Source organism: Rhinatrema bivittatum, chromosome 3 (assembly GCF_901001135.1).
Source record: "Rhinatrema bivittatum chromosome 3, aRhiBiv1.1, whole genome shotgun sequence".
NCBI classification, from domain to species: Eukaryota; Metazoa; Chordata; class Amphibia; order Gymnophiona; family Rhinatrematidae; genus Rhinatrema; species Rhinatrema bivittatum.
In genome coordinates this window covers 161,874,652-161,899,982 of record NC_042617.1, presented here as the reverse complement: position 1 = coordinate 161,899,982, position 25,331 = coordinate 161,874,652, and the positions used below count along the sequence as shown (strand labels likewise).

At 39.5% G+C, this 25,331-nt stretch overlaps 1 protein-coding gene across 5 annotated transcripts in view; it reads left to right on the top strand.

Annotated features, from left to right (window-relative positions):
• Positions 1–25,331, top strand: part of BIRC6 (baculoviral IAP repeat containing 6) — a 1,045,545-nt gene that overhangs the window by 686,421 nt on the left and 333,793 nt on the right. For all 5 annotated transcript variants that reach the window (XM_029593898.1, XM_029593899.1, XM_029593901.1 and 2 more), the window contains exons 61-63: positions 10,770–10,966; positions 13,053–13,353; positions 22,770–22,987. In XM_029593898.1, the coding sequence (XP_029449758.1) occupies positions 10,770–10,966; positions 13,053–13,353; positions 22,770–22,987 (716 nt within the window). The remainder of the gene's footprint in view (positions 1–10,769; positions 10,967–13,052; positions 13,354–22,769; positions 22,988–25,331) is intronic.

The window sequence follows — 25,331 nt, the reverse complement described above, 5'->3', positions numbered from 1 at the left end:
GAGAGTTGTTGTGAAGGTAGGGGAGGGGACAAACCCAAGGCATGATGATTTTACAAGGCCTGTTTCCCTATAGAAAACTAACAAATTGATACTTTCATTGAACGTCCCAGTAAAAACAGACCAGGGATTGAATAGTCATCTAGTCTTTACCTCTTCAGCTCTGTTCTATAGAAGCTAAATTGAAAGGGAAAAATTACAATATGAAGAAGCTTTTTCGTTGCTGTCTGTTGTATACATGATCTATGATTTAATGGAGGACGTCAATTTCCAGCTCTGGCATCATTCTGAAGTGCTAAAAATAAAATACTATAGGAAGAGAGAATCTGTGAAGCGTAAAATAAACTTAATAATATGGCACCGGATATCATCAATAATACGTTTTGGTGGCTGAGTGACAGGAGGTAGCAGCTGGAAAATGGAAACGATGAGATTCTTAGCATTTGCAGCATGAGGGAATACAGACATAGAAGCATCTCTGTGAGGGCTGGTTAAATTTTGTTAACTTCACTTCCACACAGAAAAATTGCTTCTTTTAAAATTGTCCTTTACTTCTTTTTTTAGTAGGAGATGAATATTTCTTCTTCTGTATCTAGCATGCATTAGCCATATCTACTACAGTGCATGTATGTTTAGTCTGCTTTTCCTTTGACAAAAAACAGACTGAAACATTATCTGACCATCTACCATATGGTATTTAGAAGTTAGTGCGCCTGTTTGTACACTGACATTTCGCTGAATCTAGGAGGCTGTGGATGTTCTATGAACCAACATATGTTTCCAACCTTCTCCTCTACTGCAACTTCAGAGCCAACCTCCTCCTCCAGGAGATAATAGAATCAGGAACCCAGTAGGCACTTTCTCTTAACAAAAAAAAAAAAAAGGTGCTTGTAGGGTCTTCCTATCTCCACATGACAACAGGGCCTTACACTTTGCCACCATGAATGTAGAAGCTCCATACCACACTGCCACCCAATAAAAACCAGGGACAGGTTTTTGACTGAATGTAGTCTATTGCCAGCACACTCTGGTCCTTGTTCCATAAGATCTTCCTCTGGGTGGGAGGTTGCGATTTTATGCAAACCATTGGCCGCCTTTATAGTTTAAAACAGTTGAGTTCTTCAGATATTAGCAGAAAGCTACAAATAACATCTATTGGAGCTCCCTCCAAGTTGCTCAGCCAGGAAACAAATGATTCTCAACAAACATCATGATCTAATTCTCCTCCTACCTGAATGTTGTTGTGTCCGAACTAGTACCATTAAGAAGAGAGGGTGAAGAATGTACTTCAGGTACTTTCTGGCTCCCAAGAAAACTGGAAGATACCATTCCATCCTAGACTTAAGAGCCTACAATAAATACCCTTATTAAACAAGGGAGACTGGCTCTCTGGATTAGAAAGAAGGATATACTTAGAAATAGGTACAGTTAACAGGAAGAATTACTGATTTGTTATGGGGAAACACTAACTCCACTACTGCCTTTTGGCTTGATACCAGTCCTGAATGTATTTGTGAAATGCTTAGTTGTCAATGTGACATTTTTATCAAGGAGTTCATGTGTTTCTCTGTTTGGACAGTTGGCTAGTCAAAAGGATCTCTTAGGCAAAGATGGATAAATGCAAACACAACACCATTAAGTTTATTGTCATTTACTCCCAAGTCCAAACTCACCTGGTGCCTCAGTTAGAATTTATAGCATCACTGCTAAACAGAATGCATGCCAGAACTTTCCTCACTGCTATCAAAATCTCACAGTGTTGGTAGTGAAGGAAGTCAGGAGGAGTCTTGATGAATATTTCTATAATTTTTTTATGATGAAAACATGAGTATATTGTGTAGATTAGTGAAACAAACTTCAACTTTAATGCATTTAGATTTGTATTTTTTAGATACATTTTTTTGAAATCAGTTTCATGGATTCTGTTTATGTACGTCTTTGGTATGCTTGCCTTATTTTAGGGTTTGTACTTGTTTGATTTTTTTTGTTTATGTGGATAGTAAACGTTGTTAAGACATTGCAACATGTGCTTTAATTACACTGGTCTACATCAATTTTGCTGACTACAAGATAACATGTGATCTTTATGTATTTTAGTGTGCTGAATCCAAAAATCACATCAGTTTCCTCCAGTCACGTCTGTTTTTTCTGCAAAATGCTGTCTACTCATAAACTCTTATAACAATATTATTTAGATATGCTGAATTCGCAAAAAGATAATTAATGCGCAGAAAGACATGCTGAAAATGCAAAAAGAAATGCTGAATATGCAATCGGTATAACCAATAGGAAGACTGCTTATTAAACAGTTTAAAACTGCTGACGTCAGCATTTTATGGCTATATAAGCAGCATGAAAACAGATGGCAGCATTCAGTCATTCAAGAGGCTTAGAATTCGCAGCAAATTTAACTCTGTTAAATCTGTTTTTGTTGAATATGTCATCCAGCACTCGAATAGTTCGCGGACGGTGCCGAAATGATCCTGATATATTCTTACATTTGTGGTTGTTTTACAACACCCAAACAAAGGACAAATATATCTGACTTTGTACGAAAAGCTTATCATCCATATTTCAGGGTTAAACTGGGTGACCAGGACAAACCTTAGGCACCACATAAAGTGTGCAGGACATGTGTTGAAAACCTGAGACAATGGATTAAAGGTCAGAGAAAAAGTCTCAGCTTCAGAGTTCCAATGGTGTGGCCAGAGCCCCCAAACCATGTTGATGACTGCTACTTCTGCATGGTAATTATTACAAGCATGAACACAAAAACAAAATCTTCTATCCAGTACCCAATTCTCCCCTCAGCTATAAGACCGGTTGCTCACTACGACAAAGTCCCTGTACCTGTCTTCAGTACTTTGGAAAGTTCAGACGAGGATGAATTCTGTCATTCCATTTTTTCCAAAGACTCGACGATTAAGATTTCGTAGCTTCAGAAGTTGATGCCAGAATGTGTCAGCCATTCACTCAAGCTGAGTTAAATGACCTGGTACGAGATCTTGATCTGCCAAAGTCAGCAGAGTTACTGGGTTCAAGGCTAAAGGAAAAGAACCTGTTGGCTCCTGGTACCACATTTATGTATCGTAACAGAGAGAAAGATCTTCTGAAATATTTCCATATGGACGAGGAGCTTGTATACTGTATCGACGTCAAAAGACTTATTGAGTCAATGGGATGTGATAGTTATGTACCTGACAAATGGAGGCTTTTTATTGACAGTTCAAAGAGAAGTCTAAAATGTATGTTGCTCCACAATGGCAATAAATTAGCTTCCATTCCTATTGCTCACTCGGTAAATATGAAAGAAACTTACAAATCCATGAGAACTATTCTCCAAATAATCAAATATAATGATCATTGCTGGATTTTATGTGGCAATCTGAAGTTTATATCTATGCTTCTAGGACAACAAAGCAGTTACATAAAATTTCCTTGCTTCTTGTGCCTTTGGGATAGCCGAGCAAAGGCAGAACATTATACAAGGAAAGAATGGCCTGCTAGAGAGAAATTTAAGATTGGTGAAAAGAATATTAAGAATGAACCACTTGTTAATCCTCAGAAAGTGTTGCTCCCCCCATATAAAATTGGGACTCATGAAACAGTTCGTTAGGGCTTTGGATCAAGATGGTGAGTGCTTCAAGTACCTGTGTACCAAATTTCCTGCTCTTTCACATGAGAAGTTGAAAGCTGGCATATTTGATGGCCCGCAAATTAGGCTTCTAATCAAAGACAGAGAATTCCTGAATACCATGAAAACCATAGAAAAAGGATGCTTGATCTGCTTTTTCTGACGTGATTACAGACTTTCTTGGCAACTTCAGGGCCGAAAATTATAACCCTTTAGTTCAAAATTTGTTGATTGCTTTTTAAAGACTGGGAGCAAACATGAGTGTCAAATTGCATTTCCTTGATAGCCACCTGAACTACTTCCCCTCAAATCTTGGAGCTATGAGTGAAAAACAAGGCGCATGCTTCCACCAAGACATCAAGACCATGGAACATAGATATCAAGGCCGATGGAACACAAACATGATGGCAGACTACTGCTGGTGTTTACAGCATGACAACCCTGATCATAACTATTCCAGAGCATCCAAAAAGAGAAAATTTCTCCCTAACAATTAAAATTTACACAACTATTACTCTCTTGGTTAGACGATAGATTCGTTTTTTGCATGAAACAAATATATTAAGTGCTATCGCTTCTTCAGAACTTATTACCCTTGATATTTGACTTTATAACCTCCAATCAAACATTTCTCATTTGTGAAAAAATTTGACGTATTGCATATTTTTTGGCTTCATATTTGGAATCAGCACCTTTCATTTGGGTAAAATCAGCAAAAATAATTAGGTCTGCAAAAAACCTTTTTTCAAATGTAGACCAGTGTTATGACTTTGGCAGAATCTGGGGCTTCAGGTTTTCACAGTTCAGATAATGTAGCCTTTTAAGGTGCAGCTCCCAAATTGGGGTCACTAAATCAGTAGATGAGAAATAGGGCTGTTCTCCCCATGGTCTTCTACCGCCCCCCTCTGTTTCAACCAGCTGTCACAATCAGCGCAGGGTATTATGAGCCTCTTCCTGTGCTGATTTCCAGTTAGACCGCAAATCCATACAGAAGGGCCCATGCAATGGGTTAGAACCTGTGAGCACATGTTGACTCCTACCACAAGACCTGTTCTGGCTGCGGTCAGTGCCTCCCATGTAGTTACTGCTTTCCCGCTCTAAATTGCATGGAGGAGGTATGCTTGGGACAAGGAATGGGAAGAGAGAGGAAGCGATGTCTGCTTTATTGATTTTTGCCATTCTCAAGGGTCATATCAATTTTCAAGTGATAAAATGGTGTCATGTTGAATAAGAGTTTAGGGATTTCTTCATTAGGAGCAGGTTTGGACCACACTGTCCCTTACCAAATTTCTGAATGGCTTTTCGTACTTTTTTCTCTGGTGATTAAGCCTGTCCAGTCACTTTAGGAGTATTCTGAGCTCAGAACTGAAATATGGGTAATCAGGTGGTTTTTTGTTTTTTTTTTTTGTTTGTTTGTTTATGATTGTATACAAGATCCAGACTGATCTAACATACAGATTACAGATTAGGAACCTAAAATGTGGAAGTGTTGCTGTTTGCATGTGTATATATATAAGCATTGCTCATTAAAGTATTTGTGAATTGTATTTTTGGATTTGTAAGCTATTTTGAGCAATCATTTTGGACTGGAAAGAGAGGGGGTATAAGTCTAAAAATAGACAGTGGAGCAGAGTGCATATACAGTGTCTATCAGGGCCTCCTAAATACTGTTCTGGATTCGTGAAACACCATGCTGTTATCTCTTTTAGCCTCCATTTTCTTCCATTTCATCTGTCTAAGGCAGAGCTTTCCAAAGTGTGTGTCACGACACTTTAGTGTGTCGCCTGCAGTGTGCCGGTGTGTCGCGCAAGCTCGATGCACGTGACGGGCGGCGCAAGTGGTATACCGAGGAGAGGTCAGAGGGAGCCAATGTGGCCGCGGGTGGACCTCATCCCACTGGCAGCTGAGTAGTTAAGCATCGCTGTGCTGTGCCAGAGTCGCACAGCAGGAAGATCGGCAGGGCTGTGGTGGAGCTCACATCACCACGGCCTGAAGAAAAAGGTTGCGTCTAAACGTGCAGGTGCTCCTTCTCCTTCCTGCCCACGCGGCCCTGGAAGAAAAATGTTGCCAGAGCCACAGGGGCAGGAAGGAGGAGGAGCATCAGCCGCGTGCAGAAGAGGAGCAGCGTTGTTGCAGCGGGCTGAGAAGAGGAGGAGGCCCGGTAGCAGGGTCCCCACCGTGGATTGGCCTGAGAAGATCAGGGCCACCGCCTCCGTGGATCGGCCCGAGAAGATCAGGGCCACCGCGGATCGGCCCAAGAAGATCAGGGCCGCTGCAGAGCCCATCCTGCAGCGACCTGTGAAGAGGAGGCCCAGAGGTAAGAGAGAGACTGAGGGCCCGTAGAGTGTGTGTATGAGATGAGTTGAGAGACTGTGTGTGGGAGCGAGGACCTGAATGTTTGCAGAGACAGCATGTGAGAGCCTGTGTGTGTATGAGAGAGACAGCATGTGACAGTGAGAGCCTGTGTGTATGAATGATTGTATGAGAGAAGAGAGCATGTGACAGTGAGAGCCTGTGCTTGAGCAAGACAGCATGTGGAAGTGAGAGAGAGCCTGGGAGTGTGAGTCAGACAGCATGTGCAAGAGAGAGACTGGGTATGAATGATTGTATGAGAGAGAGCATGTGAGAGTGAGAGCCTGTGTGTGTGTCAGAGAGAGAAAGCATGTGAGAATGAGAACCTGACTGTGTGTTTGAGGGAAGAAGATAGATGGAGAGAAAAGAAATAGAAAAAAAGACAATATGAAAGGAATTGGCAAAAAAATAAGAAAGGGAAGGTGGAACAAAAAAGCCTGTGACCAACCGATTAGAAAACTAAGATCAGACAGCAAAGGTAAAAAAATAAATAAATTACTTTTTACTGATTGGCACATGTAATCTTTGGTAATGTGCAAGAGTAGCACTTTCTCTATGCGGATCTCACAGTGTACGAGATCAACATGGAGGAAGTGGAAACCCACGGGGCCTACACAGAGGAGGCAGCAGAATGGGCTTCAGTGCCAGTAGCAGCAATCAGTGCCTCCCCAATAGCCATGCGGCATCAGTGACAGTGGCAGCAGAGGAATGAGAGAGGCTCCGAGGTTGCTGGCAAAAGAAAGAGAGGGGGTCTGCCTTTAGTGTGTGCATGTGTATGAATGGGACTTTTCCTAGGGGTGTATGTGTGTGAATGCATGGGTGCCTGCCTGAGGGTGTGTCTGTGTATGAGAATGAATGGGTGACTTCCTGAGGTTTGTATGTGTGAGAATAGGTGCCTGCCTGTGTGTGGTGTATGTATGTGTGTGTGTGAGAATGAATTGATGCCTGCCTGGGGGTCTGTGTGTGTGAGAATGTTTGTGTGCATGCCTGGGGGTTGGTGAGGGAGTGGTGTGAAAATGAATGGGAGCCTGCCTGGGGGTCAGTTTCAGTGTGTGAGAATGATTGGGAACTTGCCTGGGTGTGTGTGTTTGTGTGTATGTGAGGGAGCCAGAGAGAGTGAGAGCATGAGTGTGTATGAGAAAATCCAGGGGAGTAAGAGTTTGTGTGGGGTGTGTGTGTGTGTGTGAGGAGGAAAAGAGTGTCTTAGAGCCTGAGAGTGTGTCAGTGCCTGTGAGAGCAAGAAGTTATGGTGGGTATAGGAGCATGAATGTGTATGTATGTGACAGTGTATGTGTGAGAGAGAATGGACATGTGAGTATGTGTGTGAGAGAGAGAGGATAACCTCCTAATCCTTGACAATATCAGGGTGACTGGAAATAAAGAGCTCCCACGTATGGACAGCAGGGGCTTTTTAAAATCCTTATTAGTTTTAATTATTGGGTGTTATTTGATATATGTGCTGTTTTGAAATATTTTTTTGTTTTTTGGGAAATTGTAAAAAATGTATATGATTTTAATTAATAGAAATTCTATTTATCAGTATTTTAAAAATATTCTTTTATTAGTATGGTTTTATTATTATAACTGATGCTTTGTGTTTCATGATTTTTTGTTTTATGAGGAATGGTGGTTCTGTTTTTCCATTGTTAATACACAGTCTAGCTTCTTGGGGTTTCCATTTCAGTTTTTGTCTAATTTGTGCTTCTTTATTTTGTATTCTGTATTTGGTGAGGGTCTGTCTCTGCTCTGTGTGTGTGACCATGATGAGAGATTCTGCTAGCATAGGGATCTATAGCAATCTGGTTTGTTTTGTTTCCTCAGTAGGTAGTGTATTGGTATTCTAGGACCCAGTGAAATATTTACCCTTGCTTTTTCACAGGTAGGGTTATTGTTGTTTGAGTCCATGGTATTATTACTGTTATGTTACAATGGGATTGCAGTATAGATTTTGAGTGTCTTTTTTGCTGGGTTTTGTGTTAGTTCACAGTGTGCCTGGCAGTGGAAGGTGTTTGTGCTGCTGTTACTGTGAGGTGACACCAGAATTTGAAAATATCTTTTAGTATGATGAGCTGTAAGGGAAACATCCAAGCTCCATTGTTTGGGGAAATTTCAGTGGATGCACAGAGTTACAGAACTGGAGGTGCAGGATTTATATTGACATTCTGTCCCTTCCTATAAATTCCAGACTTCACTCTCATAGCCATATAGAATTAGTTGAATGAGGCTATCAAATAATTTTATAGTGTGAAACTGGCCAGCTTTTTAAAATTATGCAGAAGACCCTTTGGACTTTTTTATTAACACCAAATATTCAAAATTTGTGTTCATCCCATCAAGCTCATATAGCTTATTAAAGAGGTAAATTGAATAACACAATAACTTTGTTTTATTATTGTTACTCATAAATTATAACAATAACATTAATCTTGGAATATTATATATTTTTAATATAAATGAAAGGTTTTCACAAGATAGGTTGTGTCATGAAACATTTTATTATGTATATATTTAAGGAAACATACGTAAATTGTCGAAATACATTTCGTTAGTTTAACCTTTAACCTCTGGTTTGCTAGTAGACTGAATTACTGTGTCACGAAATTGTTTGTCTAAAAAGTGTGTCGCCAACATGAAAGGTTTGGAAAGCTCTGGTCTAAGGTGTCAATTCTTCTACAAGAGGTGGATATTTGGTTAAAAACCACCAAAGACATTATTAATGCAAAAAATGAAAAAAAAGAAGAAAACATCTGCATGAAATCACATTGCATAATGTAATGCAGCCTTGTAAGGAGCAGTTTAAGACTGTTTTGAAAAATATCACTAGTCCTGCTGGGAGGATCTGTTTGTGCATCTGTGGTTGGTTGTGTTTTTTGTTTTTTGGGGGGTTTTTTTGCTGCCTTTTAGCAGTAGGGGATCCCATAGAGCAGAGCTTCCCAAACCTGTCATGGGGACCCCATAGTCATTCAGATTTTCAGGATATCCACAAGGAATATGCATGAGATAAATTGGCATATAAGGAGTCTCCAATGGACACAAATTTATCTCATGGATAGTCCTTATGAATATCGTGAAAACCTGACTGGTTGTAGAGTCCCCAGGAAAGGTGTTTGATATGGGATATTTTTGCTGCGTATTGTTTTTGTTAGTCTAGTAAAGGAATTAAAATCATATTCCTCTTTTCCCTTTTGTACTATAATGTTATAAGTGACATCACACATGATTTTCTCTGACATTATCCTATGGTTATGTGAAATACAGAAGGAACAGTTTTTTCATTTAGAAATAATTTATTTCAGAATTCAAGGCTATTGCTTGCTACATAAAGTACAGACTGCTTCAGAGGATATTAATCCATTTTCTGCTTAATCATCTGATGTCTGTAGCAGTAGCATGCAGTGGTACAAATTTAAGATGCCATAAAGAGGTATTTAATGAATAACACACGGCAGGGTATGTGGATGTGAAGATATACACTTAGCCTGTGTGTGTTGAGGCAAGAGATATAAGGCTGAAATCTTGCAGTGCTAGAGGAATGTGGGTAGAATATTATCACTGCAGAACTTGGAGTATTGTATAGTGTTTCATTTACAAAGTTTAGTTAACATGTGTTTATTAAAATGTATATTTAGAAATGACCTGTAAGTAGAGAAAAATAGCTCATAGAATTTAGTGAAAATTCTGGTAAAGGCATTCAAATAATTGATGCAGTGCATTAACCGTTAGTAGTAAACTACTATCAAGAGGTTTAACATTTTATATTTGAATCAGAAAAAGGTTCAGAAGCCCTTCTTGTTCAAGAGACCCAATAGCTATAAATGATTGACTTATTGAGGGGGAAGTACCAGAAGTTCAATTTGCTTTGTTTTAGTTCATGCTGTTTCTGATCAAGTGATAACTCTGCTCATTTATCTCATACACTTTTTATATTATTGGAAAGCTATGAATCTTTCTGTCAGTATTATAAGCTATTGGAGTGTGAATAAGGTTCCTGAGTTGGCTGACCCCATAACGTAGGCTACAGCAGTGTGGCAGTGTGCTAGATTTGCGATCCCCTGCATGTCTGTGCATAGCGCAGAGGTGGAGCTCCCACGGAGAGTGGGAGCTCCACCTCTGTGCTATGCACCTCTCCACCTATGCACCTCTCTGCGCTATGCACCTCTCCAGAGTTAGCAGGGCAGCCTGCTAACTCTCCACCTCTGGGAGAGTTAGCAGGCTGCCCTGCTAACCAATGAGCAGCAATGAGGGCTGTCCAGAAGAGGTGTTTCTCCAGCCCTGAGATGGTGAGGGTTCTTAGCTGGATATGCTGTCTGAGGAGCATTTCCTAAATAAAGGGTAATAAAGAGAGGGAATTGGCAAAATTGCACAAAGAAATGATCCTTGAGTTAGTGTTTGGTTGTCTCAGGACCTTAGTTATTGAGGGTTTTACTAATAGGTGAAGCATGAAAGAAAACACTTGATAAATGAGATCCTTAATGGTCTCAGTAATAGTCTAAAATGTAAGATTAATTTGGAAGTTTCATAGTGGATTCCAGAACATGCTACAAACCTGCCAGAAAACTGTCTTTAAAGAAAATGTAAATAATGAGTTAATAACTAGCTTTTTAATTAGCTGTTAACCAAGTTGACTGCTTAGTGAAAATTAAAAGGTCTATGATGGCTGAGTGGGTTGGGCACATTCCTGAATAATTAGCTCCCCTCAGTCAGGAGACCTGCCAAGTGGGTGTATATTGGGGGGAGGGGGAGTTTCCCCAGAGCCCACTCTAATAAAGTGTTCTTATTCTTTCAGAGCATGGGGATTTGTTGGGGACTTGTCCCGAAGATGACGTGCTCAGCCCAGGTGATGAGTGTATGGATTCGGTGCTCGATGACTCTTTTCTTGAAACTTGCCCCATTTACTCACCCTTGCAAGTATTTGCAGGGATGGGAGGTCTGGCACTTATTGCGGAGCGACTTCCAATGCTTTATCCAGATGTTATTCAGCAAGTAAGTTGAAGAGAGCATGTGAGTGATTTAGTGATTGAAACGGAAGAATCAAAACAAATCTTGTCCAAGCTTCAATTCTTATTACATTTTTTCAAATGTTTCGCTGTTTTTCTTTTGATTGGAAGAACATTTTAAACATTGATCAAATATATAAAACTGCAGAATCAAATATAAGGTGCGGTGTTTAATATTAAATCTGGTTTTCCTGCTATTCCTACATTGAAAATTTGCTGAAATTGGGGGGAAAAAAATGGTAAGGTTTGCTTACCACATATCATTGGTCCATAGGAAACATTTTCTAAAGCAGGAGGTTTAATCCATCTGCTTTGACAATGGTAGTTATCATGATATCACCTTTGGGATCTGGTAGCAAGATGCTAAACAAACACCTTCCCTCCCCCTGTCTCTATCTCAGTTCCCAATCGCAATCAAAAGGCAACCAGCCTCAACTGAGACCTGAATTTTAGCCAAAAGCTCATCTTTACCTGATCAACAGAAAGGCCTACATATTTCCTTCAATATTGGAACATTTTTCTGGTATCTGAAGATAAGTGCTGTGCTGTATGGTTTCAGACTTCATTTGTATTTTTTGTAATTAGCAAAGCTGGAAGTTTTATAGCATTTAATTTTTTGTGTGTTCCACAGATTTTTTTCTCTACTGTTTGGCTCACAGCCATCAAACTTCTATCTCCTGCCTTCTTCCTTTGTATTTTGTTGTATTATACTTTTATCATATATCATGCTGAGAAAATGCCTACAATTACCCACAGGACTGTTGTTGCATATAAATGCTTCACAGAATAAATTTTAAGGGCTGAATTTTCAAAATCACTTACATGGATAAAATGTTGTTTTATTCGCATAAATGTATTCAAAAGATTTCACACAGAGCAAAGAAGTGTTCTTGAAGGCGGTGTTGGATTATTTTTAGCAATTAAGAACATAATTTTTATTTTTATTTTGAAAAGTATCTGCATAAATCTGCTGGCACACGTTTATACCTGCTAAGGAACAGGCATAAGTAAATGTGTGTGCATATGTCAGGCTGGGTTCTGCGCACGTTTATACCTGCTAAGGAACAGGCATAAGTAAATGTGTGTGCATATGTCAGGCTGGGTTCTGCGCACGTTTATACCTGCTAAGGAACAGGCATAAGTAAATGTGTGTGCATATGTCAGGCTGGGTTCTGTCCACTTTGAAAATTTTGCATAAAGTTGTACATGGAAACTTTATCTTTCCACAGATCACTGAACATTAGCCTTCATATGGGTTTCACAGAATTAGACTTGAGGACCTATTTACTAAACTGTTAAAATATCCACTGTGCATTATTGCATATTTTTAGCATACGTTATTGCAGCAAATTTAACACAGTATTCAATAAAGGGCATTAAGACTTCAATAGTTTGTTAAGCAGGTTTTACCATGGCTGGTAATGTATCTGAATTTTGTACTAAGTAATGCCATCTGTATTGTCAACTTTGGCAATGCAAGCCTGATTTCCTCTCTCCATGTGTAAAGAGTCCATTGCGGCCTAGGAACTCAACTCAAGCCTCCCCACTTGCCTACCCAAAGAGCTACAAAATGGTTCCAAGCTCCATTCTCCTCCTCCCACCCTCCCTCCTTCAGGCCCCAGCCTTGCCAATGCCATCTTTAGTTAACTTTTGCATTAACCAGTAATTTACCACAATTTGTGACCAGTCATTGTAATGATCTAATTTGCATATATTTGCATACAGCAAGGCTCATTAAAATATTTTTTGTAGTATGGCCTTTTTTTGCATTATTGGTAACACAAGCACGTGTGTTACCGTTAAAGCCAATTTAAAAAGCTAGATGCCAAAACGAGCATTATCACAATTTGATAAATGGATGGTCTTTGATATTAAAGTGACAAAATGTAGGTGGAGGTGGTGTCTTTTGGCTGTTAATCAGTTGATGTCTAAATGGTATGATGACTGAAATATGTGGAAAATGTATGGTAGAGGAAACAGTCAAACTATAAAGCTGTAAAAGTGAGTTAATTGAAATATGATAGTTTCTCTGACTAAAGATCAGTTTTAAGTATTGCTTTCTTTTGATCAAGGTGAGTGCTCCAGTGGTTGCATCCACCACACAAGAGAAGCCAAAGGACAGTGATCAGTTTGAATGGGTAACCATTGAACAGTCAGGAGAGCTTGTTTATGAAGCCCCAGAAACCATTGCTGCTGAACCTCCACCAATCAAATCAACAGTTCAGACAATGTCTCCCATTCCTGCTCATTCTTTAGCCGCTTTTGGGTTGTTTCTTCGTCTCCCCGGCTATGCAGAGGTTCTGCTGAAAGAGAGAAAACATGCTCAGTGTCTGCTGAGGTTGGTGCTGGGAGTAACAGATGATGGCGAAGGAAGTAAGTATTCTATACGTACAGTATTTCTGTAGCCAATTAATTTTCTTCTTTGGGCTGTGGCACTTAGGATTCTTGGTAAGGTTGGGGTATTGTAGCCTAAGGAAGAAAAAGTAATGTTTTATCTGTTACAATTCAGGGTGCACAGCCTGCATCAACTAATAGGACCACATGCCCCTTTTTTTTTTACTACTACTACTTTTCATTTCTTCAGCGCTACTTGATATACACAGTGCTGAACAAAAATGTAGATACTCATCTCAGATGAATTTACAATCTAATCATGACATACAGTGGAAAATTGGAGAATTCATATATTGTCATTCATTTTAATGAATAATTACCAATAATGCTGTTTTAGTGATATAAAGAACACAACTTGATAGCATATAATAAATAAAATACTAACCTTTAACCAGCATAAATGTATAATAGCGTAAAACTGCCCAATGATGTAATTTGAACTTCACTGCAGCAGTTTTTCCATACATGATGTTAAGCAGGTCTCCTCCAGCTGTTAGCCACACAAGCTTGACTGCTTATAAGAGTGTAGAATAGATTTAAGTGTGCAAGATTTAATACAGTAAATGTAGTTTTTGTTTTTAAGTTTCTCAATTTACAGAGCAAAGCTCTGTTATGAAAAATAAGCATAAACTCGTGCATTATCTCCAAGTCAACTTGTTTGTCAAATCCACAATGCCAAACTCATTAACCCAGCTGAAAGGTAATTAAGCCAGTTTTAGCTCATCTTTAGCCTTTGGTGGGTCACACTCCTGCAGAGAAGCGCCGTGGAGAATCTAGCAACCCCAGCAGGCAAATAACAAGGAAATAAAACACAGAGGTCTCACGGACATCTCCATGAGGTTTGCTGGCAAGAAGAATGTAAAGGACTTGACATACCAAAGTTCTTTCAGGGAATAAAGTTTGCAAGGATGACAAGCGGCTATGTTGGGCATGGAACTCAATCTTAGGTTTGCTAGTTGGTGGGATCATCTGAGTCTAGATGCATATGAAGATTAGCACTCCAGGTAATGAGAATAGCTGAAGAATACCCATTTTATAGTTGATTTCATGGCTAGATAAAAAGGTTTTTTTTACGAAGGATATGCTTACAGTTCATGTGGCCAAGATTTTTTAGCACATTGTGAGGTGCAGACAGATGTCTGATAGTGAAGAACAATTGCAATTTCTTCTTTGTGATTCATAGTCTCGTATGAAGATGCCAAGATCATCACATGGTTGAAGACTTCATCTTTGTGTTGCTTAGGCCTGCACTTTGGTTCAGTCTGTGTGCATAGCTGCAGCCTGAGGTTCAATTATGCACATCCTTATTTAGGGTCACTGGCTTTTACCCTCTTAATTTTATTATCTAGAGAATGCTGTCAAGTTGTCCTGCTACCCATGGCAACCTTCCCCCTCCAACCCCCAAGAATATTTATTTCAGATTTAGCTTTTGCCTTTTCAGGTACAGTAAGTATTTCACTTTCCCCAAAGGGCTTACGATCTAAGGGCCTGATTTACTAAGGCTTTTTTTCCCCATTATGTTTCTATGAGAAAAATGCTTAGTAAATTAGGTCTTAAGTTTGTATCAGAGGCATTAGAGGGTGAAGCAACTTGCTCAAGGAGGAGTCAGTTAATGCTGTGGTAGGAGGAGGAGCTTGGCTGTTTTGCTCCCATGGATAACATCTGTAATCCTTATATTAATTGTGCTGAAAAAACTCTTGAAATGTCTAAAGTTGCAGTTAAGGACGATAATTGTGATTCCTTGCCAGTGCTGTGGTCAGATTGGGCTAAGTAACCCAAAAAAATCAAGTGGGAAATCTGGACTCACCACGCAGGCCAAGGAGAAGATGGCTGTTGAGGAACCTGTATTCAGTGACCCAGCTCTCCCTCCTGGCATGATTTCAGAAATAAGAACATGCCATACTGGGTCAGACCAAGGGTCCATCAAGCCCAGCATCCTATCTCCAAAAGTTGCCAATCCACGCCATAAGAACCTGGCAAGTTCCCAAAAACTAAGTATATTCCATGTTACTGTTGCTAGTAATAGCAGTGGCTATTTTCTAAGTCAACTTAATTAATAGCAGGTAATGGACTTCTCCAAGAACTTATCCAATCTTTTTTTAAACCCAACTACACTAACTGCACTAACCACATCCCCTGGCAACAAATTCCAGAGTTTAATTGTGAGTTGAGTGAAAAAGAACTTTCTCCTATTAGTTTTAAATGTGTCACATGCTAACTTCATAGAGTGCCCCCTAGTCCTTCTATTATCCAAAAGAGTAAATAACTGATTCACATTTACCCATTCTAGACCTCTCAATATTTTAAACAACTCTATCGTATCCCCCCTCAGCCATCTCTTCTCCAAGCTGAAAAGGCCTAACCTCTTTAGTCTTTCCTCATAGGGGAGCTGTTCCATCCCCTTTATCATTTTGGTCGCCCTTCTCTGTACCTTCTCCATCGCAACTATATCTTTTTTGAGATGCGGCGACCAGAATTGTACACAGTTTTCAAGGTGTGGTCTCACCATAGAGCGATACAGAGGCATTATGACATTTTCCGTTTTATTCCCTTTCTAATAATTCCCAAAATTCTGTTTGCTTTTTTGACTGCCACAGCACACTGAACCAACTATTTCAATATGTTATCCACTATGACGCCTAAATCTTTCTTGGGTGATAGCTCCTAATTTGGAACCTAATATTGTTTAACTATAGCATGGATTATTTTTCCCTATAGGCATCACCTTGCACTTATCCACATTAAATTTCATCTGCCATTTGGATGCCCAATTTTCCAGTCTCACAAGGTCTTCCTGCAATTTATCACAATCTGCTTGTGATTTAACTACTCTGAATAATTTTGTATTATCTGCAAATTTGATTACCTCACTCGTCGTATTTCTTTCCAGATCATTTATAAATGTATTGAAAAGTACGGGTCCCAATACAGATTTCTGAGGCACTCCACTGCCTCCTACTCTGTTTTTTTTAAGCCAAATGCTTACCCATTGCATCAATAATAACCTGATTGGGTAAGCATGGTTTTCTTTAGCTACTCCTGTAACCCCTACAGCTTTCTACTGTCTATTTTTATCTCACCCACATTTTCTTTGTCCCTAAACAACTATTTTTCCACTTCTCTCTAATATTTCCTGTGTTATGTTCACCGATGCTCTTGCTCAGTGGGATTCTATTCTGGCCTCTGTTCTAAACAAAATTGCTCCTTTAAAAAATGTTCTCCAATCGCAGAACAAACAACGTGGATCACTCCTTCGGTTAAAACAAGTCATCTAACGTTAAGAAAATCAGAATATGATTGGCAAAAATTTCTCTCCTCAGAACTTGCTAGCCAATTTCAATCTTTATTAAAAACATATCAATCGTTAATTATTGATTGAAAAAAAAAAAAGAGTATTACTCTCAACAAATTTGAAAGATTGGCTATAATCTTAAAGCCCTTTTTGCTATTGCCAAATGACTTACCAATCTTAACTCTATTCAGAGTTCCATGATAAATACTCCTTCTGAATCATTTCAGATTCATTTTAATTTAAAAATTGAGAAAGTTTGTTCAAATTTTTTACGGTTCCCAATTGGCATGTGAATGCTGCCTTTCAGACAACTGCTTAGGTTACTTTTGATTCTGTGTCAGCTAGTGAGTTCAGCAAATTCATGTCTAACTCAAAGGACACTGTGTGTCCTTCAAGTCACTGCCCTAGGCTCTCTTCAAAGCCACAAGGGACATTTTATCTCCCACATTTACTCATCTTATTAATTTGTCTTTGACTGAGGGCATTGTCCTTGTGAAATTGAAGAAGGCTGTTGTCCGTCCACTTCTCAAGAAAACCATTCTGGATTCTTCAGACCCTAACAACTATAGACCCATTTTGTCCCTAACTTTTTTTTTTTCAAAGATACTTGAGGCCTCTGTATTCTCGACCACTTGGAAACATTTGATGTACTTGACCCCCTCCAATATGGTTTCAGGCATGCTATGAGTATGGAACTTTACTTTCACTCACTGATACTTTAAGGAGAGGAACTGACAATGATCAACAATTTCTCCTACTTTCTCTTGACATCTCATCCGTGATCGACACCATCAATCATGATATCCTTTTTTTTCGGTTACAAGAATGTGGGTTAACAGGAACAGTACTGAATTGGTTTTGCTCTTATCTCCCTGATCACTCTCAACACATTAAATTTAACAATGAAACCATCTGTTTCTTACACAAAAACTGGTGTTCCTCAGAGGTCTGTTCTTTCTTCTACTTTAACAGTTACCTAGTGCCAATTTGTAAAATTCTCTCTAATCTGTCAGATTGCTACAAAGTATACGCTGATGATATTCAGTTTGCTATGCGTATTTGCTCCTCCTGGAGCGAAACTCTTGAATTCTTTAATATATGCTTTTTTGCTGTTAAAACCTGGTTAAACCATAACAAGCTCTTGTTAAATATGTTCAAGACAGAGTTTCTTGCTGTTTTTAGTCCTTATTCCATTTTTACTGAAAAATTGTTCAGTTGGATAGTTCAAAACTTCAAATCAAGGCAAAAGTCTTGGTGTTGTTAAATAGCACCCTTTCATTTTGATCTCAAGGTAGTCAAGTAATCAAGCAAGGATTCTTTAGGCTACGCATTATTTCTAGTGTAACGAAACTTTTACATGCTCTGAATTTCACACTGTACTGCAAGCCTCAATATTTCTAATTATTGACTATTGTAATAGTCTTTATGTTGGTATTCTGTATTCAACACTGCAACCTTTACAGCTTTTGTTAACTTCCTCTGCTCACTTAATAAATGGTTTGAAATGATTTGACCATATCACTCCAGTTCTGATTGAGTTACTTTGGCTCTCAATTGGTGAAAGAATCAAATGCAAAATTGCTATAATGATTTTTAAATTGATTAATGATCAAACCTATCCATGGGCTAATGCTGTTTTAAAATTTTATCAACCCTTAAGAAATGTACGCTCCTGACAGTGGGCTTATTTAGATGTTCCATCACCTAAAGTTGCATGTCTGCATATTACTTGGGAATGCTCATTTTCAACTGCTGGTCCAGTTCTCTGGAACTCTTTACCTCAGTGTGATTTGGTCAGAAGTTTTAGAGGGTTTTAAAGACCTTCCTGTTCGCATCAGCTTATTTTTAGTGTTTATTTTTAATTTGCTGTTTATTTGATTATAGTTTTATTTTGAAAACTCACTGTTTTAGTATATATTTAATATTTTTATTTTATTCTGTCATTTTATTTGTTTTACTATAATTTTATGTATGTTACCTTGTACGTCGCCTAGACTATTTGTGTTAGGTGATTCATAAATTTTAATAAATGTAAATAAAATATAAACACCCCCCCCCCCCCCCCAAGCTGCTAGCAGCTATAGCTTGCTGAAGACTTCAAACAGCTTTTCTTCTTCTTCCTTTTGCCCTCTCCTCTGCTCATTCCTCCTGAGGTGATAACGGTGGAGACTGACTAATTGCTTTGGGTTTTAAATAAGGCTGGATCTCCATAACCTGATTACTCCATACACCTACTTTTTCACTACATGAAGCTTTTTACTTTGATTACCTATAACACTGAGGTTTAGTGGAGAGCGAGATTTCAACAATGTAAGGCAGTAAAGCAAATGCTCTAGTATCCCTAAAGTCTGCTAATGTCCAGGTACAACATGATTTTGTGTTACCTTTATAATAGATACCATTAGTATTGATTTTCTTGGGTTTTGGGGTTTTTTTGTAAGTAAAGCAATAGTGAGCCAGTGACAGAAGGCTTTGCTGCCAGATAATTGTCACAAGCCAAAGGTAAGGGCATCTAGCAAAGTGAAAGTTACTTTGATGGAGACTTTTCTACCAACAAAGCTATTGCTTTTAGGAGATGGGATGTAAAGATAGGCAAACTCTCTTTATTTTTCTACTGCCACTTCAGCTGTAAGCTTCCAGCAGCCTAGAAAATGATTGAAAAACCAACCATTTGCAAGTTTGCTTGGGCAATACTTAATGAAAGAACTAAAAAATAGAATTGCATTTTACTAGTTATAGATAACTTCTCATTCAAATCAGATACTGCACCTGAGGACTAAAGAATGGCCAATGTAGCACCCATATTTGGAAAGGATTGCAGGGGTGATCTGGGAAATTACAGATGGGTGAGCTTGATGACACTACCAAGCAAAATGGTGGAAGCTATTCTGAAAAAAAAAATTGTTGGCCATTTCAGTAGACAGATTAATAGGATAGAGCTAACATGGATTTAGCAAAGGGAAATCTTGTCTTACAAATGTTAGATTTTTTTTTAAAGGGTTAATAAACATGTGGACAAGGGTGAGTCAGTTGATAAAGTATATTTGGATTTTCAAAAGGCTTTTGACAAAGTCCATCATGAGAGGCTCATCAGGAAATTAAAAAGTCATGGGATAGGAGGCAGTGTCCTGTTGTGGATTGATAATTGGCTAAAAGATTAGAACTGAGTGGTAATTTCTCTCAGTGGAGAAAAGTAAATAGTGGAGTGACCCAGGGACTGGTGCTTTTTAATGTATTTATAAATGATCTGGAAAAGGAAGTGATGAATAAGATTATCAGATTTACAGATGACACATGCCAGAGAATCTTGCAAGACTGGGGTATTGGGCATCTAAATAGATGAAATTTAATGTGGACAAGTGTTTAAGTGATATACATAGAAAAGTATAATCTAAACTATAGTTAGAGAATTCTGCGTTCTGTATCAGACATCACCGCCTGGGAAAAGGATCTTGGAGTCATTGTGGACAGTACTTTGAAATCCTTGACTCAGTGTGCCGCAGTTGTCAAAAAAGCAAATAGACTATTAGTTATTATAAGGAAAGGAATGGAAAACAAAATGGATGATATGCCTCTGTATCAATCGATGGTGCGTCTACACCTTGAGTAATATGTATGGTTATGGTTGCCCCATCTTAAATAAAATATATTGGAACTAGAAGAGATACAGAGAAAGGTGACCAAAATGATAAAGGGATGCAATGTCTCCCCTTTGAGGAAAGGCTAAACAGATTAGGGCTTTTCGGCCTGGAGCAGCAATGGCTGAAAGGAGATAGATCTATAAAATCACCAATCGGGTAGATTGGATAAGTAGAGAATGTTTATTTACCCTTTCCATTAGTACTAAGACTAGGGGACCCTCCATGAAGATAATAGCTAGCACATTTAAAAGAAATCTGAGAAAGTATTTTTTTTTCACTAAGCACATGATTAAACTGTAGAATTAGTTACCAGAGAATGCGGTGAAAGCAGTTAGTGCAGCTGGGCTTAAAAAGGGTTTGGACAAGTTCCTAGACGAAGAGTCCATAAACCATTATTAGCCAAGTAGACTGAGGAAAGGCATTACTTACCTCTGTTAACCCTTTGTTAGGGGATTTTACTGTATCCTGAGGGTCAATAAAATAATTTATATATAAGAACATAAAAAGATATGGGGGCTACATTTGTCACTTCCCCATATTTGTGCCCCAAGGAGTGGATTATTTGTTAGTGGGGGGGAGCGAGAGGAGGACCACCTAGGTTCAGGCAGTGAAGTGAAATCACTCTGATAGTGTGTTACTGTATCCTTTACTGGTGCTAGTGCTGCAGGAACAGGCAGGACATAGTGTAGGTGTACAAATTTAAATTTTGCTTGGATTCTTCAGAATTAAAAGTCCAATCACATAGATACCGTAAATATTTCCACTGTACGTCTGTGTTCCAACTGATTTATTTACAAGGTGGACTTTCCCACTGTCTTCTGTGTAGGGGTCCCAGGTATTACTCTCCTCGAAGCTGCTTATCCCTTCCTGCATCTGCATGAATAAATGTCCCAGCCTGGCACTGAAATCCCAAGAGAGGATCCCATAACCCCAAAAACACATACCCAACTTCCAACAGAGTCCGGATGTCCCCAGCCTGCGTCCTGTGGTTCCCCAAGGTAGAGATCTAGATGGGGGTTTCTCCAAACAATACTGCAGCTTCTATTCAGCTCCTCCGACTGATCTCTCTTGAGGAGAAGTCTGAATTGAACTGAACTAGGCGATTATAGCCCTGCTCCAACTGTGAGGAGGGGTGGTTCTGAATCTCCTCACAACCAAAAAGAAAGAAAACACTTTTCACAGTCCCAGCTTTTCTTCTGATAGTGCAATCCCTTACTGGGATGGAGAGGGGCTACCAGCGCTCCTGCTTCCTGGCTTCTGAATCTGGGGCATGTCCCTCACCAGGACTGGACCAGAGACTCACCTTCAGATAAAAAATCCAAAATATCTAACTTATAATACAAGTCTCTTCTCAAACTATGAGACAGATCCTCATAGTTAGGGAGTGCACTGAAAAGAATCTCCTCTGTCAAAATCCCAAGTTAGGTGGGTAGGCTCTAACTCAGACAGGGATAACAGAAACAGTTCCTCACTTAATGGAAGCCAAGCCAAAAGACCACCTAGCTCGCTGACCTGACCCTCCCTTCTAAGCAGGGATCCAATCATCTCAGGGGGTGGTGAGGATGGGATGGTATCTCCCTTACTGCTGTCTAAAGGTAGGGATCTAGAGTACTTATGGAGACCAGAGGGTCTCTACATATGATTATAAGCAAGAATTAGACCTATTTTTTGGGATCCTACTGGGTGCATGTGACCTGGATTGGTCACTGTTGTGGACAGGATGCTGGACTTGATGGGCCTTTGGTCTGACCCAGTATAACATTTCTTATGTACTTAATGTGCTGTAACCTTGTTGAGAATTCATCTGAAACAGTTGAGCAAGTGAAATTAAAAGCAGAAATTTAATTGACTTATTTTTTAAAATCTAATAATGTGTGTTTTTTTTTATTTTCTTTTTAATAGCTGGATATTTTGTATATAGTCTAGGGCTTCCCAAACCTGTGCTGGAGACTCCACAGCCAGTCAGGTTTTCAGGATTGTCACAATGAATATGCATAAGGTACATTTGCATATATTGGATGCTCAGTATATGCAAATTTGTTACATGTATATTCATTGTGACTTTCCTGAAAACCTGACTGATGGTGGGGTCACTCAGACAAGTTTGGAAAGCCCAAAGAGTGTGCTTTAAAGGACTTTGGCACACTTTCTGCATTTTAGGGATGCTCTGCGCTTTCTTTTGTCTTGCAACCCAGTCCAAACATGTTGAAATCCTTTAAAACACAACTTGTCACAGTTCATTCTGTATCGCTCAACTGACTGAATTGAAGATTCTATTCCCTAACTCTCTATAGCATTATGGATTAAACATCCGAAAGCAGGGTTTCTACATCCAGTCAGACTGTGGATTTCATTGTTCAAGCATAAACACATGAAACTTACTAAACACAGATTGGATATCTGCAGAACATCAATCCAAAACTCAAGCAGAGTATGCTACACTAATTTTGTTTTTCATCCAGGTCATATCCTGCAGTCTCCTTCAGCGAATGTGCTTCCAACTCTTCCATTTCATGTACTGCGCACTTTGTTTAGTACTACCCCACTTACTACTGATGATGGAGTACTCCTGAGGCGGATGGCACTGGAAATTGGAGCAGTACATCTTATTCTTGCCTGTCTCTCTGCTTTGAGTCACCATGCTCCAAGAGTTCCCAACTTAAATTCCAACCAGACAGAGGTACGTTCATCCTAAGCTTTATAGCAAGGTTTCAAAAATCCACTTGCTTATGAGAGGACAGCACGCAAGTGGAGTAGGGAGTGTCACTTGGCAGGGAAAAAATGCATTCACCACTCCTACCACTGCTCCCATCCCCAATCCAACCGAAAAATAGTATTAGTAGAGCGAGAGGGAATACGTGGTAAGTACATTTCTTCCCTGGTGAGTAAGTCCTGGAGGAAGTTTTGAATCCTTGGATAAGTCACTGCAGTAGGTCTCTAGCCTTTAATTGTTAAGAGGTCCATGTTTAAAGAGCCAGTATGTGGGTAAATTATCTGGATAACTTTGTCCAGATATTCAGCGGTACTTACCTAGATAAGTCTTCCAAATAACTTTAGGCCAGCCTTCTCTCCAGATGTACTTGCGTAATTTTAGCCGGGCAGTGCTGACTATCAGCCACTGCCCGGCTAAATTTTACCATGCTCCAGCCCCACCTCTTCTTATGCAGGTAAATTTTATACAGCATTAATTACCCAGACAAAATGTTCTCACTCAGCAATGGGGCAAGGAAGAGGGTAATTTGAACCCTGAAACGTTATCTGGTTTCCATTGAAGTTCCACTTCATGCAAGATGGTTGTGACACTTGCTAGATGACTGAGGGTTCTCATGTAAATTACAGACAACATTTTCCATTGTTAGTCCAGATAATATTTTTACATAGAACAAACACTCTTAGCTATGAATTGCTATTAGAACTTGCATATTGTCAAGAATATGGTCAAGGCATCTAGCAAAGCTGGGTTTAAAAGAAGTTTGGGCAAGTTCCTGGAGGAAAAGTCCATAAACTGTTATTAAGGTGGACTTGGGAAAGTTACCATTTATCAGTGGGAGAAAGCAACAAGAAATGGATGAGTTTTTGGGGATCTGCCGGATACTTCCTAATGACACAGATGGCTATTGTTGGACACAGGATGTTGGGTTTTTCGTAATCTTTGGTCTGATCCAGCATGGCACATTTTATGTTCTTATCAAGGTGGCACCTTTATGAAAAACAAATCTGTAGTTCAAGTTGCTGCTTAGTTTGGGTGGTGCAGGGGAAACATGCAACATACTTTTTGGGTTGTGTTCACCAGGAGGAATGCCTTCCTAATAAATGAACCAGAAACTAAGGGGAGGCTCAGACTGGATACACAGTGACAAGACTGCGCAACTGCATACACTGAGGTAAAATAAAGCTATCCAGATAAGTTTATCTGAATAACTTTAGGAATGCCTAGCAGCACAACCATACTTATCTGGATATCTTAACCAGATAACTGAATATTAGAGTTTCCAGCTAAGCTATCCAGCCAAGTCAGTCCTGCTCAAAATGTCCCAGAAAGCCTTTAACTTACCTGGTCAAAATTTTTATCTTGATAAGTTAAAGCCAATGAATGTGGCAGAAATAAATGCAGATACAGGACAACCGAAGTATTCTTACACAGTGTCCACACAAACACAATGAATTTGTTAATAATACATAGGCAAATGGGAAACCGCAAAAACATCATGAGAGGTAGTGGTATTTTCTATATATAATTTTTTTTTAATTCTTAACTGCGGTCTTAGGAAGGGAGCTCTAAGCCCAAGACCTGATCTTTTCCTCTCCAGCCCAGTTTTGTGGATTCAAAACCAAAAGGACTACCTGCTGCTGGCATAGACATCACTGCAGAACACTAGGCCATATTCTCAGAAGATGCTACTATTTTTTCCTCTTAGAGGCCCATATATAGACTGTTGGGCTATATTCAGGACTTAGTTGGACAAAACTAATACTAGCACTCTTCTTGTTCAGATATGATTTTCGGACACTTATGTTTTCTAGACACATGGTTCTCTTGTGTCTTCATGAAAGGGTAAATGACATATATATGGTGAAAAAATGTGTACTCCCTTACAACCATGGTGTTCACAAATAAGTGTGTTCACTGTTGGTTAAAGTTGTTGCAGTGAAAATGTCAAGGGATGCTGCCATTCAGTGGCAGCAACCTGGTGAGGATGGAAAGATGCTATAGAATTTCGTCCTGCCATCCGGTGAGAAAGGGAAGAAGACAGTTTGGAGGGATCACCTTGTTGTCTGGTGAAGAGGGAGAGATGCTATTTGCTGGAGGATCCAATCCCTGGGACCAAATTCCTGGGAGTTCTGTATTCCCCCGCGCCCCCCCCCCCTCCCCCCCCCCCCCCCCGCCTGCCTCATAACAGTAACTGAATAGGTGGGAAGGGGGTGTGGAATGAACCTGTGGACTTGAGGGAAGGAAAGGAACCTGAGTGTGAGGGAGTGGAGGGCAAGTTGAAAACCTTGATAGAAGAAGGGAATGTTGGTGA